Source organism: Pomacea canaliculata, linkage group LG2, assembly GCF_003073045.1.
Source record: "Pomacea canaliculata isolate SZHN2017 linkage group LG2, ASM307304v1, whole genome shotgun sequence".
Lineage (NCBI taxonomy): Eukaryota > Metazoa > Mollusca > Gastropoda > Architaenioglossa > Ampullariidae > Pomacea > Pomacea canaliculata.
This window is the reverse complement of record NC_037591.1, coordinates 38,453,955-38,472,464: the sequence shown is the minus strand read 5'-3', so window position 1 is coordinate 38,472,464 and position 18,510 is coordinate 38,453,955. Positions and strand designations below refer to the sequence as shown.

The following is an 18,510-nucleotide window of genomic DNA, read 5'->3' as shown; positions in this document are numbered from 1 at the left end:
ACTGTCCAAGTCCAGGCCCTCTCCACTGCCGATCACCATCCCTTCCTGCTCCTCCCTTTAGTCAGGCCTGCTTAGGATCGAGTAACCAAACCAACCCGGCCTTCATTAGAATTTGATGTTTGCAATCGTGTGCGGCCTTTTAGTTCTAGAAATTACTTATTAGCAGATAGACTCTACGTGTAAGAAGATTTTAAGAGGTAAAACAGGAAATATATGTGTCAGCGTGTGGCATCCAGACATGTTAAATTAGCAAATGCCCCAGTTCTCTCCAGATCATGGTAATAATAATTTTTTTGTATTGGTATCAACGGGGCAAGGTTTAGCCCACAGACTTCATAGAGGTCAGAGAAGTCTCTGGTTTAGCCACATAACCACATGGCAACGTCCTCTACTTGAATGGTCGGTCACCAGGAAGACAAGGGTGCGATCATATACCATTATATTACAGTGGAACCTCGGTTAGCGAACGCCTCGGATAGCGAATTTTTCGGTTAACGAACAAAAATTTCGCTAAAAATTTGTCTCGGATAGCGAACAAAATTTCGGATAACGAACAAAAATTTCGTTAAAAATTTGTCTCCGATAGCGAACAAAATTTCGGATAACGAACAGCCACGTGAACCACACGTGACCGACCAGCATGTAATCATTCGCGCTCGAGACAGTTACGATCAGTCGTTCCTTACCTGTGCGCATACTTCTTATTTAGTGATTGTTGTGCTTTATTTTAATAAGATAATCCTCAATCATGATTCCAAAGAAGATTAAGAGCAATTAATAGTAGTGAGGTAATGACAAGGACGCGGCCAACAAATGAATTGAAAAAGGAAATGATTTCAAAGTATGGCATGCGTCTGTCGGATATGTGATGTCGTATTACCCAAGAGTTTTACAAAAAAAGGCAGAAGAAGCAGACACTGGACAAGTTTTTTTCTTCAACCTCAAAGCTACAGAAAAGGGAAGTCTCCCCGATTTTATAATGTCACGTGTTCATGGAGGGGGTATCAAAGCAGTAATTCCACCCCTTCCTCCCCACACCTGTTTCCAACCACGCCGTCAAAACGGCAAGTTTTCTGTTTAAATGCTTTCCTTAATGTTTTTATGTTTATTTAACTCCATTTATATTGCATTATAACTGTTCTCATTAAAACAAATACCTATATATATATACAGCCTGTAACTTTCAAATATTAGCGAGTCAACAGGGGCTGGGAACCAATTAAATCTATTTCCTTATTTTCTTATGGAAAAAAATTGTTTCGGATAACGAACATTTCGGTTAACGAACAGCTTTCCAGAACGGATTAAGTTCGTTAACCGAGGTTCCACTGTATAACCAAAGCGCCATCCGGAACATCCTGCAGTTTCCTCTAGTCAGGGCCAAAACGGTCGTTCCCCACCTCAGGACTAAATGAGTGATGTAGCAAAGTGGTCACCCCCCCCCCCACACACACACACAAAAAAAAAAGTTCGCTCGATTTTAGGCAGGATATTTGATAGAAAAGATTAAGAAGTCGTTTAAATCTCGCTTTTTAATGCCTTATTTTGTCTTCTATGTGTTGCTACCGAGACCTTGACCCCACTGTGAGAACTTCCGGTAGAAGCAGACGTCTCTTGCAGGAGTCTTACAAGCGCTTCAAGGACATTATAGGTACGCTATGAACTTTGGTTTCAAGACGTCTGACATAAAAATTAATTTAAATATTAAGTACAACAGAATTTTTTAAAAGATATAAAAGTGCGTGTTTGCAGACAGACTGTTAATTGTAGAGCCACAGTGCTCGGTCAGTACCAGCGGACATGTAGAGCTCTTTTATGTGAAGTCATCAAAGTGTGGGGATGGGTCAGTCGCCGTTACGGAAAGGGCACTTTGGTGCTGCCGATACAATCATAAAGATTAATTTTTTTGCTTTTCTAATGCTTGGATTCTGAAGAGACAAATTACTCTCACTGCCTTTAATTTACATAGAAGCAAGAACATTTGATGCAGCGGTTGCAGACAACCGAATGAACACTCGGTCATCTGTTGCCAGTTTCACGCTTGGAAACACCTATCATTATTTTCATTAAAATTAAATGGAGAAATTTTATGGCACTGCTGGAATACTAACTGTAGCATTTTGATTTAGCATACGGTTACTAATATCAGCACAAAGTTATGTGGGTGTTTTAAACAGTGCCAAAAATGATAAGTTGTAGTCGAGATGATTGAAATTTGGACAATTGAATTATTCCATAAAAACTAAAAAAGCATTCTTCAGGAAAAAGCAGACTTTGATATCCTCTTGCAGAACATAGGGTTAAGTTGAAGATCCATAAAACCCATTACCAAATGCTCATGAATTAAAAAAAGTACAACACATGCTTACATTTTTCAACTTCAGCTTAGGGTGTTTCTTCCCAAACAGCATCTGGTATCTGTTAAGAGTGTCCTTGTAGCTTACTGTGTATGTCCATATAGTTACTGACCCAGTAAGATATACAACCAATTTCTGACCACACAATCATACTGCAATGCAAAGGATCAACGAATTTATATTTTTTGGTGGCCCTTAAGAACTCGTTTGAAGTGAGTGTTTCACACCTTAACTTTGCTAATATGTTTTTAAGAATTCAGCAACTCAAGGACTAATTTTCAGTTTACTGCATTGCCACCTTACTATCAGTCTTGAAATGCTCTTTACACTAATGCATTTGTTATTACTTTCCTTAAATGCAGAATGAACTGAAAGTTTATTTATCACAATGTTTGTGCATAAGGATGAGAATTTGAAGTTTTAAATCTGATTAATTTTCCTGTATTGTCTTTTATCAATTATTGTTTCCCCAAAAAATCACCCACATTCCATTTGGTATTCTCTTAAGTGGACAGGAGTTTCATAATTTCATTAAAAATATCTCAAAAGAAAATCTCCAAATGCCTGTTCAGAAAACTTAAACCAGAAATGTTAAATTTATATTGTAAAAGTTGAGGCAAAAGTGCATCTGATAAAAATTATTGTTTAATTCATAAAACACTATAAAGATAACTGTTCTCATTCACCACAAAAACAAGCAGAACCCTAGCTGTAAAAACTGAGCAGATTGAAACATGGAGACTGTTTCTCCTCCTGAAGGGTTGTGATCTTCATTTGCCATCACTTTAAATACCTCACCATGTCCATGCCGTAACTGTATTGCAATTGGGAGAGATCTTTAATGATGAAAAATGTGTATGCATATGATGTGCATGTGTGTATCTGCACATGCATGCAAGCACAAATTAATGCGTACAGTGACTGTCTATGAAACAATATTATTTGATATGAGCAGTTTTTCTACAGCATCTTATGTCCCCAATTTTGTGCTCTTACAACAGCATATTTTTCAAAAGCAACAGGAACTCTAGTACCATCACCACCACACTGATCACTATCATCACTACATCATCTTATCATTTCTTTCAGGCACCAACACCAAATGCCATCCTGCAAGTGAAGACAGATAATGGATTGAAAAAGACTAAACTTTAGTTGGGAGGAGTTTTTGCTGGTTCACCATGTCAAGAGAAGAGAGAGAACCTCTGCTTTCCAACAGTCAGAACCATCAAGCTCTCAACATTGAATGTCACCAGACTTATGGCTCAGACACTCAACAGGTTTATTTAGTTTATTTGTCATTATTTAGTCTGCATAAAGAGAACAAGATTTATTGATGTTGTGCAATTTTTTATACTTTATTGTATATTACAGCCTTGGCTGTCTTTTATATTTTTGTTATCTGGGGGTTTATTGTGGCTTGCATTAGGATAAAAGTCGTTTGTACTGGAAGTTTGTTGGTGAAATACTGAGCTAGCCTCATTTGTAGGATATTTCTCAGTAACTTAGTTGCAATATATGTCTATCCATTTATCACAAAGTTTAATTAACTCTTTGCTTGCTGGATTGATTGATTATTAATTTACATTGTGTTGTATATTTCAGAGTCTTCCAGTTTTGGCACAACATCACCATCAGGAGACACATGTCGTCAGCAAACGACATTCTTTACCATATGCAGATTCCCAAAGTGACCTCACAAATGAAGAATGTGATTTTGAAATTAAACCTGACTCTGTGCATGTACCTCACACAAGAGATGTATGTCATTCTGCTTTTAATGCAAATGGTTTTGTTGTTTTAAGTAGTATCAGCTGACTTTGGAATCACTTAGTTTACTGATGATTCTGCTAATGGTGTGGTAGGGATGACCGTAGACCTTGTGGGAATGATGAGTAGGATATATAGGATACATAAATCTATTTTGTTTTTACATATTTTGATTATATTTTTCTGTTAGCTATTAAATATTAAATAGAATCATTAGCAACCTGAGGTCTTCAAACACTTGCAATTTATGGCTTATGGTAGTTAATAATATGGAAGTTAATAATGTGGAGGGTACAGTCAATTTGGAATGAGTATATAAAACTAACAAACTGTGTGTATCATAACCTACCTTCCCACTTATAAGGTGATCAAAAATATTTTACAGCACTCCTTTAAGTGGAAGACCTTGTGGGCTTTCACTGGACCTGGCTTTTTAATGAGCGTTGCTTACCTTGACCCAGGTAATATTGAATCAGACCTCATGTCTGGATCCATTGCCAAATATAAGGTAATAGCTTCCATAATCTTCCATTCACTTTCATTTTACACTTACATGGATGCATGCACAGCCTAATTTGCTTTCTCTGCCTCTGACCCACCCATGTATTCGTTCAAAATTCCACCCATTCATCTACCCCTCAAATCAGCAAATAGAAGACAGATCAGAACCACCGTAGATAACATTCAGGAACAGTTAGCAGCAGAAAAAAATCTTTTATCTCACTCCTTTTTCAAGGACAAAAAATGTTAAGAAATTATTAATGCAAGTTTTTAATTTGTTAATGAATTCTGAGAACTTGTCTTTAAAACAAGAAACTATTTAAGACTGCCATGTTCCTCACAGTTACTTTGGGTACTGATGTGTCAAAGCAATGGGCTTAATCTTGCAATTGCTAGCTGCTCGACTGGGCTGCGTGACAGTAAAGAGCCAGTTTTTCCTTTGTCCATAGCAGGCCTATGTTAATAAGACATTTTAATTCAACTTCTTGCTTTTATTCAGAAGAGATAGTATATAAGGCTTCTGGTGAGAGTCAAAGAGTAAAATAGTTAATACAGTTTTTTATATATATATGCATGTTTTTTAGAGAAGAGAAAAAAACTAAAGGTTGATAAGTTCATTCAATAAAGACTTGATAACTTAAGGACTAATGTTACTGTAAAGGGTCAATTTTCAGCAGTGTTTCATGTGGGGTTTTTTTTCTGTCCAAAGGAATGAATCTGGCACAAGTTTGTCGACAGGAGTACACCCGACCACCACGTCTTGTTTTATGGTTAATGACTGAAGTGGCCATTATTGGGAGTGATATTCAAGAAGTCATTGGTTCTGCCATTGCTATCAATCTTCTGTCAGATAACAAGCAGTCATTGTAGAGCTTTTATGCTTGTATGTTTTGCTCTTGTTGTTAATTCCCTTTAGCCACTCTTTTCTGTATTTGTTTACCTTGAATAATTTCACATAGTCAACACTTGACATTAGATATATTTTTCTTTATGTTTTAACCATATTGATGATCTCTTGACTCAAAAAAGAGTTTTTCAGACTAGAAAATTCAGATATTAGACGCATTATTCCAGTGAATTACTTGTTTCATTTTACATCTCTTTACATGTCAGGATCCCTCTCTGGGCAGGCGTGCTGATCACAGGTATTGACACGTTCACATTTCTGTTCCTTGAATCTGCTGGTCTGAGAAAACTGGAAGCTTTCTTTGGTGCTCTCATCACTACTATGGCTGTTTGCTTCTTGTACATTGTAAGCATAATTTAATATAAAATTGCTTATACAAAATCTGTGAGAAAGTATATAACGATCATTATGCAACTGACCTTATTTTATGTAACATTTATTGCAGGTGACAACAGAGTTAAGACAATTTCATTGTTACCAAAAATGATTTTACCCATTTCTTTGGAAGCTTTCCTAAATATTCATAATAAGAGAAGCAACTGATGGAAGCACTGGTAATTATCTAAAGGAACTACCAGATTAGACTGATAATTATCTAAAGGAACTATGAGATTAGACTGGAAACAGAAGGATGTCTGGGAAGGGAGAAAAAACATGAGAAAAGGAAGAAAATGATGCAAATGGATTCCTTTTTTGACTCGCATGATAAAAATATACACCTGTAACCATGGTACATAAAAATTACATCCTAAAAAGAACTGTAGTTGTCAGATGTGAAATAAATCTTCTTGTCATAAAAATGTTGGTACTAATGAAGTCCATTCTGGCTACCAGTACATAAAAGTGACTCCAGACCAGCTTCAGATCCTAGAAGGCCTCTGGTTTCCATGGTGCCAGGACTGTGATCGTGCTGCCATCAAGCAGTTGGTCGGCATTGTTGGTGCTGTTATTATGCCTCACAATATATATCTTCATTCTGCTCTGGTTCTGGTGGGTCATTTAAGTGCATCACTTAAAAAAGAATTCTTTTATAGTTGAAATTGCAGATTATGAATTATCAAAGCCAGCAAAATAACTTTTTTTTAAATCAGCACTTTGAAAATAAGCTAATTAGATTAATGGACTGCTTCCAATAAAATCCCTTTGCATTACACTGCACATCAAGCAGATGGTCTGAAATCTGAATCCAGTGTTAGAAAATTAATGCACTAATGAAGCGCTTAATTCATTTACTGTGCTAAACATCAGCAAAACATAAAACACACAATGATGGATGTAGTTTTATTAATCAAATTATGGCTAAGTATACAATTTGTTAAATTATCGGCTGTTTTGCTGTAGCATAAGATTGTTGTGTGGACATTGTTACTCTTACTGTTGTGTGTATGTAATGTCAAAAATTTGTAATAGCCTAATTTTGCCTTTTGCATTGCTGCAAATCAAATCCATGAGGTTGAAACTGTAATCTTACTGCTGTTCAAAGATACTATGGTATATATTATAGCTTTTTGTTTGACCAACAGTCGCGACAGATGTCGATCATGCAGACAAAGGAGCAGTGAGAGAAGCCAATATGTACTATTGCCATTGAGTCAGGTATAAAAACTGAATACACTTTTTGTTAGTTTGATTGACCGCTACTGTTATTAGATATTGCTGATTTACATTTAATGTTGCAAATATTTCTGTTGTCATCACTGTGATTCAACTTTCTTGAACTAGTCAGCTAGTGGAAAGTGACTTTGCATTCTCAGGATCTATGTTCCACAATGAAGAAGGGATGGTGTGCTTTAAATGATGGTCAAACAAAAACCAGATCTTTACACTCAAGAAAAATGTGCTTATGCAGTTACTTGGAGCTATTGATATATTTTTTCTTAAATGTAAATTTTTAGCTTCCTTCCTTCAGTAGTCCAGTCTACTATTCCAATTAAAATGATGTTTTGATTCATAGCTGTTGCTCTCTTCATCTCTTTCCTGGTCAACCTGTTTGTTGTTGCTGTTTTTGCTGCTGCCTTTACTGAGCCAGAGAATGCAAGTCTTCGGTATGCTGTAAGTATTAAAAGTCAATCTTAGCTGTTCCTGACTTGCACTGCTACTATTTTATATAATGCACACAAAAGGAAAATATCGAATGAAAGAGCAGGAAGGTAGATTATAAAGATCAAAATGTGAAATGAAATAGTAAAACTAAAAGTATTTTCCCTACAGAAGGAATTGTTATAAGGATAAACAATAATAAACATCTATTTAAAAAAGTGGAAGTAAAGAAATAAACTAACAATACCCTTGAATGTTTTAGAAAATTGTGTACCCTCCTTCTTAGGCCCTCCAAAACCCACACACCGAGGGAAGAAGATTGTTGATTATCCAGTGATAGAAAATAAAAGAATATTTACTGTGCCTTCATGCTGTAAGTTGTATATTATAAAACAGTGGTCATTATTTTCAGGGCCAGTGGTTTTCAGACAAACTATGGCTTAGCCATGAAGATTATGTGGGGACTTGGTCTGCTGGCAGCAGGTCAGAGCTCCACTATGACAGTAAGTTCTCCAAGGGTCGCTATATTGCATTATTGCTGTGGGTATTTTTTTTAGTTATTGATATTATGTGATACAGCAGAATTCTCCATGCATGGACCATGTAGCCAGTAAACACCTCTGCACATACACACCCAGTATTTTCTATGGCGTGCATTCACCACCTTGCTTAACACATTTCTGTTCTTTTACACTCAGATCTTGTAGCAAACCAGGAAGCCAAATATCATTACTAATTCAGTAAAGGCTCAATGTTTTTAGAATCATCTCATTTAGAGGAGTTTTTGACAGTAGACTCTTGGCTGACTCATTTACATGAATTTTTTTAAGACATTAGATCATTGGCTGATTTATTTTTTTTTAAGCAGACTTGATGTTTACATTGAAAATTATTGTCAATAATTTAAAAATATTAGTGTCATTGTGATGGTAGTTCTAAGGAATGGCAATTATATAACATCGTTTATGAACAAACCAGTGATGAACATGTTAAGAACGTATTGTTCCTGTTTCTGGAGATATTACAACTACATCTATATTATTGAATGATTGCAATATTGTAATTTTACAATTACAATATTAGTCATGAATAACATAAACAGAAAAACATTGTCATTTTTATTTTGAGTTGTTTTCTACACCTATTGATTTGTGCATTTTACTGAAGTATTGCTTTTAATTTTCAGGGCACTTACGCTGGCCAGTTTGTGATGGAGGTATGTTCACCTCCAAGCCACTGGCCTTTGTTTTACTAACTCCTATAAACATTTGTTGTTTCTTTGAAAACCTCCACAAAACAAACAGATAAAAAAAAAAGGGCACAACTAGTTTACAGGTGATTTGTTATTCACACTTACCAGGCTCTTCTTTAACATCTTAGACCCATGCTGGATGTTCCGAAAATTGCTTTATTAATTTTTTTTAATACTGATATATAACAAGTCAATTGTCTCTAACATTCATGCTGTATATTTATATAAAATACAAGATGCTAGTCAATCTTCAAATTTCAGTTGTTTTGGGTCTTAAACCATTTTCTGTGACTTAATGTGATGGGGTTAAAAGTGAGATTGGGAGAAGATAGCTTATAGTAGTTTACAAGATATGCAGGTAGTCTAATTTGAACTGTTATTGGCCTGTAACATGTGTCATGACATTTCCTTACAGCTTTCTGGATACCTTTTAGTATTCACCACTAGTAGTTATTTGAGGGGCTATCTTGTGTGATCTTGAGCATCATCATTTATTTAAACTCTGCCATGTATATATATATATGCATTCTGTGATTTCATGTTGTACTGTTGTACTTGAGACACAGGTTTGTTTTTTTTTTTTTCTTTTTGCTTCTTTTTATTTTGAATTATTTTCTTTGGAGAGTCAAGTCTTTTAGATTTATTTGATTTACGTATTGCACTTATATATTAATATATGTCTATACACATTTTGTAAACTCCAACCACATGGCAGGGATTTCTACATCTTCACTGGGCCAAATGGAAAAGGGTACTACTTACTCGAAGCATCTCCATCATCCCAACTGTTGTTGTGGCCTCTGTGACCTCGTCCAGATTGGAAGACATGACACAGTGGTTAAATGTTCTGCAAAGTGTGCAGTTGCCCTTTGCTCTTATTCCCATCATGCATTTTACCAGTAGCCCACGTGTCATGGGTGAATTTCATAATACGCTGTGAGTAGGGATATTAAGAGAAATAGGGAAGAGTGTTGCTTTAGTTTTTTTTCTCATTTGTATGTGTGTGCATGTATGTGTATGTGCAAGCATTTGTGTGTGTGTAGGTGTGAGAGAGAGCATATGGGAGTGCATATGTGCATGCAATATATTCAGGAGTGAGGAAAAAAATCATGCCTTTATATATGATTTAGATCATTATTAAACATCATGCAGAGTGATGATGATACAGACCACCTAGTCCTATAAATGCCTATCTTTACCATGACTAATATTTCAAAAATTAAGAATCAACCATTTTTGCAGAGTGGTTTAATTCTTTATTACAGAGCCTTCATCATGTATTATTGGTTTCATTTTAAGAGAGATGACTGAGTCATGGCATTATATTTACAACACAAATCATTCAGCATAAAAAAAGAGTTTTCCTATACTTTTTTTTATGGACTCAAATTTTCCTTTGACCATAGATTTTGTAGAGTATACTATTGGTCCAGCCACATTCCTTTAACTGAGCTGATCTACTTCACAGAATTATACATAGATCCAAATTATAATATTTGTTGTGACAACTATACTACTGCCATGACTAGACCTATCATTCCTGCTTCATCACATGAAACTTGTGACAATTGTATTGAAAAGTAGGAACAACCCATAGTCTCTAATGAAAATTATAAAACCAGTGATTTACATGGGATTTTTCAGGTTTGTACGGATCATTGTGGGCATAGTGGTTTGCCTTGTGATTGGTATCAACATGTATTTAGTAGCTCTCTATGTGGTAGGTATTTGTTTCTTCTATAATGTATTAATGACATTAAAGAAAACTAAATGTTTTTTAAAGGTACATTTTATTTTTATATTTTAACACAGTGGAGGAAGATAGGGGAAAGTGCATTATCTATCTGATTTCTATTTATGTGACCCATACATAACAGATTGACATTTTTAAAAACTATTTTGTGTTAGCCTGTATTCTATCTAGGAGGTATATAATATAAAGTCTGTTGATTAGGCATAAAGAAGACACCAAGGAAATAAGTAAAATAAAGCTATTGTTGGTTACAGAAGTAATTTAGTGGGGACAAATTAAGTCTGATTATTAAAGAATTTATGAGAATTAAATCAGACAGAAAATGTTTCCATTGCGTAAAATGGTCAGTAAGGCTTTAATAATAACAGTTAAAAGTGAAGTGCATGTTTTTTGTCAAATGTATTTACAGAACCTTTTATTTTCAGCCTGACAATGCCTCATGGTACATCTATGTATGCATTGGATTAGTTTTAGCGGTCTACATGAGTTTTCTCTTCTTCCTGGTTAGTATATTTATCTCATCCTGTAAGTTCTTTCGTCAGATTTGAAGCCTTTTGGAAATGAAATAAAATAATATATGAATCCAAAATACATTATCTAATCACTGGAAAAGGTGTCTGGACATTTTTTTTAGAATTGAAAATTTTGACCAAATGTTTGCTGTCATGTCAGTTGATTTCAATGTTTATTGCAGTTAAAATCAAAATTAAAAAAAAAAATCTGCCTAACATTGTTCATCTGGTAGTGTAGAAAGTAATGGTATACAACATTTGTTATTTTGTTGTTATGGTAAATATTACCTGTTGCCAGAATTTGTTCATTAGGAGCAGCACAGTCTGTTTTATCTGTCATAGTTATCACTATAAACCAAAATCTTATACTGAAGCAATAAATGAAGAGATTGTTTCCTTAATTAACAATTCTTGTGTCAATTATTGTTTCATAATGACTTTTTTCAGGCAATTGGTATTGAAAGGTTCTTAAAACTAAAGGTAAGATGACAAGATAAACATTTCCAGCCTCCCTTTTATTGCATCAAGTGGTTAAGGGCCTCTCAGAGCATAGTTTGATGATTATTATTATTTTTTATAGAGCATCATCCCCACAAACATGCTCTACATGCACAGCCACATGAGCCAGCAAGTATTAGGCATGTCTTACAAATTAATTCACCATCATTCAAATCGTAAAACTCTCTCAAACACGTGCACACTTTAGGTCAGGATAAAGGAAACTGGAGTATTAAGAGGGAAAATCACAGATGGTCAGCTGCATAAACAGGTGTCACATTCAGTGAACTGTGTGTCAGAGCCAATACAAAGGTACAACACTCTGTCTTATTGTCAAGGTGACAGATGCTATAGTTACTCTGCTACCAACAATGACTGAGCTAAGCTCACAACATTCTGTTTCCTCAAATCTAATCAAAATAGCTCCCTTTCTTTAGATATAGACCTACAAACATAGTTGTACAGAGTAGTGAAGATTGACAATCAGCATTATTGGATAATTTATTACATTCCAAACTATAATATTCACAGTAGGTTTTACAATGTAATCCTGTTTATCTACACTTCCTAATTGATGTCACAGTTTTAAAACACTAATATGAACTTGCCTTAAGGCGGCAGGATCACCCAGAATGGTTGAAAAAATTTTTTTTTCGATTACAGTAACTTAAGATGAGTCATTTTATTCATAAATCTTTTCTCTTTCAGAGGGTAAGTTAAACTTTTGCCAGAGCTATGTAGTTTTTTACATAAATGCATCTATACAGGGTAGGGGTGGCATGTCAGAATGCTCCAAAATGGTGGAAAATAACATTCAGTCACCTGCAGCATGACACACAAATAATAACCGCTCCCAATATAACTTCTAAATAATAATTACTCCCTACTTCCGTGCACTTCTGCCAAGTTGAAAGCATGGCTTTGTGATTGCTTTTAGTGACATTTTGAATTAAAACTTTGGACCGATTATTGTGGCTACAGTTGTGTGACACTGTAACTATGGCTAATGATCGTAAGTACGGACCTTCAAAGCCTAAAAAACGCAAATTTTGTGGTAACCAGTACTCAAAAGAAAAAGCAACAGTGGAAAAAGGCATACGAAGCGCTTTCAGCAACATTTGTAATATAGGCAATTCAACTGTCCGTTCAGAAAGTTATTGTGAACAGGTGGACACGCCCACTAGATCAGAACAGAAATTACAAGATCTGTACGAGTTGGTGTTTGACTGTAGTTCAGAGGGGGAATATGAAGAAGCAGATTGTGAAAGTGACACTTCTGAAAGTGAAGAGGATAGCGCAACTCAGGATATTGTTGTTGAAAATCCAAAAGGAAATAGAATAATAGATGTAGCAATCCTAAGTGAAACTGTTTCATCGAACTTGGTGTGCTGTTACTGTAACCATACTGTCAGGTTGTTTGAAATGCAAAGAAAGGGACTGGCAAGTACATTTGTATTTCATTGTAGCAATAGAAACTGTAATATGCAGCCTGCTTTCTCATCCTCACCTCAGACGTCTGTAGGCAATGCATCTGTAAACTTGGTGAACAGGCAGGCTGCTTTTGCTATGCGATGCATAGGAGCAGACAAGAGAGAGTTAGAGACTTTTTGTGGGGTAATGGATTTACCAAAGCCAGTTAGTAAGAGTAGCTACACAGCTATACAGAAAACCATTCATAAAGCATGTACCACTGTACAAAATATCAGCATGCAAGCAGCTGCAGCACAAGAGTATGAACAGGCAGAAGAAGTAGAAGGTGATGAAAACAGAGACATTCATGTTTCAAGTGATGGGACATGGATGACTGTAGGCTTCTCATCCAAGGTTGGTGTTGTGACAACTATTGGCATGAAAAATGGAAAGGTTATTGACACACAAGCAAAAAGCAAAGTCTGTAAATCATGTGATTATTGGAAAAAACAAGACCCCAACTCTGACAAATACTGTGCATGGGCAGCGGCTCATGCCGCAGACTGCACACTAACACATGAAGGTTCTAGTGGGTTGATGGAGGCAAGCGGTACATGTGACATTTTTAAAAGATCAGTTGAGCAGTACAAACTCAGATACACAGGGTTTGTTGGTGATGGGGACACTAACACTTATAAAAAAGTGAGTGACAGCAAGCCCTATGGTAACAAAAACATTGACAAGCTTGAATGTGTGGGACACGTCCAAAAGCGAGTAGGCACAAGACTTAGAAACCTTAAAAAATGTACCAAAGAAATTCTTAGTGATGGAAAAGGACTTGGTGGAAAAGGGAGACTAACAGAAGCTGCTATTGATAAATTACAATGTTATTATGGAAATGCTATCAGGGAACATAAACATGACATTGTCAAGATGAGAGAAGCAGTTTGGGCAGTATACTTTCACAAGGGTTCTTCCGATGAAAAGCCTGTTCACAACTTTTGTGATGTTAGCTGGTGCCCCTTTCTGAAGGCTAAAAGAAATGGTAAACCATACACCCATAAAACTAACAACTACCTCCCTTCTGCTGTCATGAATTTTATAAAACCTGTATGGAAAGACCTTCTAACAAAGTGTCTAGGTGGCTACACACAAAACCAAAATGAGTCACTCAACAGCAGCATATGGAAGTTGTACCCAAAAACAAAGAATCATGGACTAAAAACTGTTGAAACAGCTGTGGCAGTTGCAGTTTCCATGTTCAATGATGGCTGCACTAGTCTAATGGCTATTCTGAGGATGATGGACATACATCCGGGACAGTTTTGTCGCACGTTCTGTGAAGAAGCTGATGTCGAGCGTTTGAAAAATGCACAGCGACAGGCAAGATTGGCTTCCAAGGCTCTTCGCCAAGCTAGGAGACGCAGAAGACTGGGTGCTGATGAGCAAGAAGCTGAGAGAGAGGGTCATCCCTACCAACCTGGAGGATACTGACTGCTTTTGGGTAGAAAAATATTCATTTTCTGTGTGCCAAACTTTAACGAAAACCTACGTTAGTGCTGACTGTCTTCCAGTTATTTTCCACATTTGTTAACAGATTTTCTTGAAACTTTGCACATATACTCCCAGATGGAGTGGCTCTGGTATGAACCAAAATCTCATGCCTATGTTTAATACTTTCTAAGATATAAGAGCACAAAAGCTGTATTTGTGACAAAATTTTAACACTTTTTAAAGTCTTACATCACAGACAAACCAGATACACTAGAATAATGACAGTGGTTCATGCTACAGCTACATGTCTTCTCCAAATGTAGAAAAAGTATTTTAGCTCAGTCTCTGATACTTGGGTCTAGACCAGTTCAGAAGTGTAGGCTAGTTTTATTAGTGTCGCGAGGGTGTATTTTTCATTTATTTAATTTTTAAGCCCTTTCCTCATTCTAGAAACCATCAAGATGTCAGTATCTTAAAAATACAACACCTTAACCACATTCTGACCAAATTTTATGTTTATACATTAATTAGTTGGCCCATGTCATACAGAACAAATTTGGTACCCAGTTTTGGGTGATCCTGCCGCCTTAAAGCTCAAATTTAACTATTTTTTAATAGCCTTCCTAATAAGCGGTTCACTGTTATCCATGTTTCAGCTCTGGTTGAAAAGAAAATGTGGATGCAACACTCGCAGTGTTGAGGATGAGATACATCGCAGAAGTCAATTACAATATCCACGTCTACCAGCAAATGTCAGTTTACACAAAATGGACATGAATGATTCAACCAGCTAGCACAGAAAGGGTGCTGTATTATTCATGGCAGGATGGTCATTGGTAACAACAGCTGAGGGTGATGTGTAATGGCCCTTAGATAATGAAGCATCTGGTTCTCTTTGACAAAACTGTACAGCTCAAAAGAATTAGAGATTTTTGTTTCAAAGCACTAAAAGTAATATTTGAAAGGGTGGGATTTCTTTTTAGCTTCCCAGTCTTCTGTAGATAATTCAGACCTATGGCCCAGTTGCTATGACAGGGATGGCCATAAAGCTGAAGATGAATGTCCTCTAGCTGCATTGTTTTCTTCCTGTCTATGCTGTGTTTGTTAAGCCTCTGTGATGAAGACTTTATTATTTTCAAGTTCATGTACATTCAAATGCATTTAAGAAACGAAGTAACTTGTTTATTAAACAGTTGATGTTGATATTTTAATTTTAACGGAGAATCTTCATATTTCTAGGCCCTAGACTATGCCAAGAAGCAGAGTTTTGTTTTCCATCTTCTTCATGTGCACTGCTGACACTATGTAACATAGTTTTATATATAAAATTATAGTTTTATGCAGATTTTTATATGCATATTTCTGAGTTTCATTTTTGGCTATTTCCAGCTGTGAGATATTTTGCTGTGCCGATCAAATATTTTTGGTTTAAAGTCCTGATGTACTTAATAAGTTTACCTAGGTGAAATTATGGGTTCATAAAAATACTTTTTCAAGTATACTTTACTGTGTCATTCTGGCAACTCATGAAAAGCTCACATCAATTCTTTCTTATAAACTAGAACATTCCTTGGTTATTTTATTGCCTCCTTTATCATTCAATGAAATGCATTTAAACCTGCCTGATATTTGACATCATTGTTGACAATATTGTGTCATCATGGAGAGTTGTGCTGCATCTGAATAACACAGCTGTTTTGATTATATATTATATATGCTTCTCCACACTCTTTTGTTTTAAATACAGTTACTGCTAATAGAGTTTTAAAGTTTGGAAAGTTTATGATGTTTTTCTTCTGCGGAAATTTAAATTCCTGTAATATTTTTTCATTGAAACTTTTTTTGTGCATTGTGAACTTCTGTTTTGCTTTGTCCTTATAAATCATGCATCACAATTTGTTTTTGTTTTCATTCACAAAAGTAGAAGAAGGTTGCACATATTTTTATATGAAAAAAAGATTGAAGTGTATACAGGGTGTTCCAAAAATGTATCCTCTCTTTGAATAATTATAAATACATCTTGTATAAAAATATATTTCAAAAAACAAAATACAAAATCTGACAGACTGTACAGACATTTTACTTTTTTGTCCAACTAATGTCCGTTCTGGTTCAGGCATTGTTTATAATGTGAAGCTATGCAGTTGTGAACATCAAGAAACTCTCTTTGTACTTCAGCTGCACTTTAAAACTTCCAGTAACATTATATGATGAATTTACTTTGCTTAAAGCTTAGTTTGGCTGTCATTATCAATTCCAATGGATTTAAATAAATTTTGGACTATTGTGATCAGCTGAATTGATTTGATACCCTTGCAAGAAAGAAATAGAAAATTGTCTTCTGTATCATTTTCTACAGAAGATTAAAGTACGTGTTTCAACAATTTATAAACCAGACCAGATCAATATACCAAAGAAAATCAATCTTAAACTCATAAAAGATGTTGGCAATTTGACTTTGTGTCGAAAATGTATTGGCAGATTTTTCCCTGCTTCCCCACCTATGAATTGCAAATTCATTTTGATTTTTCAAAGAAGCATTCTGTAGATACCCTACACATAGCAGATCATGATTGTAACAGTGGTGTGATAGAAACATGTTCAGCCTTGATTACAAGATTTTTTTATTATCATTATTTGTAAGGGGTCATGAGCTTGGCCATTGGGCTGGGATATGATGCTGTTTAAGTGTACTTGATATATAAATATATAATTGGTATGTTTGTAATAATAGAAAATAGTGCTCTTTGCATAATCTGCATATTTATTATAGATGGCAGACTTAATGACATTAATTGACATTTATGGTCCTTCGTTTGTTTCATAGATTGTGTTCTGTTATATTATGTCCTGGTCCCTCATTGCATCTTTCAGCTTCAGCTAGCGGATTATAACATCATCAGAAGCACAACTTAAAATATGTGCCAAATTTCGGCAGTGTGGTGAGAGGTTATTTTTTGCCTTAGTGACTCATATTCATGTGACAGTTATTCCTCAAAAAAGTACTCTATTTACTCTATACATTGTTTTAGAGAGTTGTGATCAATATCTGCCTGTTACAGTCTTGCCAGTGCGAAGGACTTTGCTACCTTTTTCAATTAATACTCGGACCTTGAAATCGTTTTATTATCTTCATCAGTGCGCATGCGGTACTAATGATCAATATTTCCAGCCACTAATTATACTGTGACTGTTTCTGGTAATGTTATCGATCTCGTCATGATCCATCACTCATTGTCTTCATTACCGTTCATCAGAAGTTAATTGTTGTCAAACCATAATTATCTTTTATCATTCATGATCCATCGATCAATAGTCATCGGTATCGTTCTTCTTATGCACACGTCGTGTTAACGTATACTCTATATAGTTTCTGATCGGATATTAATTGTGACGACAAGCTTCGTTCATAATAGATATAGGCAAGTAGCAATACTATGATACATGTAGTAATTTTTCCTTTTGCAAACATGTTTGCCTGTTTTTAATTATTTTTGCCAATTAATAAAAATGTTGCGACGAGGTAAACATTGTGTCGCCTTTTTGTTTCGATTATATAAGTACAATAAACAGTCTTTTGAAGAATCTTATATTATTTAGAATCTGGAAAGTTCTTTGAAAGTTATATAAGAGAAGATTTTAAATATATATTTATGCATCGAAACTGAGAATGCTGGCAATGTGTTCTTGCAGATTCCGTGTTTCCCTATAATATGTTGCTTTGGTTTTGTTTTGTTTTTTGTTTTTTTTGTTTTTTGTTTTTGTTTGGGTTTTTTTTTTTTTTTTTTTTTTTTTTTTGCTGATGTGACCGACATCATCGAAACACCATGTACTATCTATTCCTCTTCGTGCATCAGGTTGCACATAAGGCCTCAACCAGAGTCCGCCACCGATGTCAATCGGCTGAAACCCGCTCTAGGTGACCCCATGTCCAGCCCTTTCCCTTCATCTCCCTTTCCACTGTTCTGCTCCAAGTTTCCTTTGGGCGGTCTCGTTTTCTTCGGCCGTCTGGAGTC

General features: G+C 35.5%; 2 protein-coding genes across 2 annotated transcripts; both read left to right on the top strand.

The window, feature by feature from the left end:
* The first annotated feature begins 1,521 nt into the window (after positions 1–1,521).
* On the top strand, positions 1,522–5,091 carry LOC112555932 (metal transporter Nramp2-like). The gene is made up of 5 exons (XM_025224548.1): positions 1,522–1,651; positions 3,447–3,637; positions 3,963–4,118; positions 4,513–4,635; positions 4,972–5,091. Exons 2-5 carry the CDS (start codon positions 3,539–3,541, stop codon positions 5,089–5,091), a joined length of 498 nt encoding a protein of 165 aa, XP_025080333.1. The 5' UTR covers positions 1,522–1,651; positions 3,447–3,538.
* On the top strand, positions 5,002–18,022 carry LOC112556667 (natural resistance-associated macrophage protein 2-like). The gene is given in 14 exon segments (XM_025225873.1): positions 5,002–5,047; positions 5,337–5,485; positions 5,742–5,880; positions 6,370–6,529; positions 7,059–7,118; positions 7,490–7,587; positions 7,988–8,008; positions 8,010–8,078; positions 8,762–8,791; positions 9,543–9,763; positions 10,472–10,547; positions 11,006–11,083; positions 11,540–11,572; positions 15,151–18,022. Coding segments are annotated over 13 exon segments (1,269 nt in total). The 5' UTR covers positions 5,002–5,047; positions 5,337–5,339; the 3' UTR covers positions 15,289–18,022.
* The last annotated feature ends 488 nt before the right edge of the window (positions 18,023–18,510 follow it).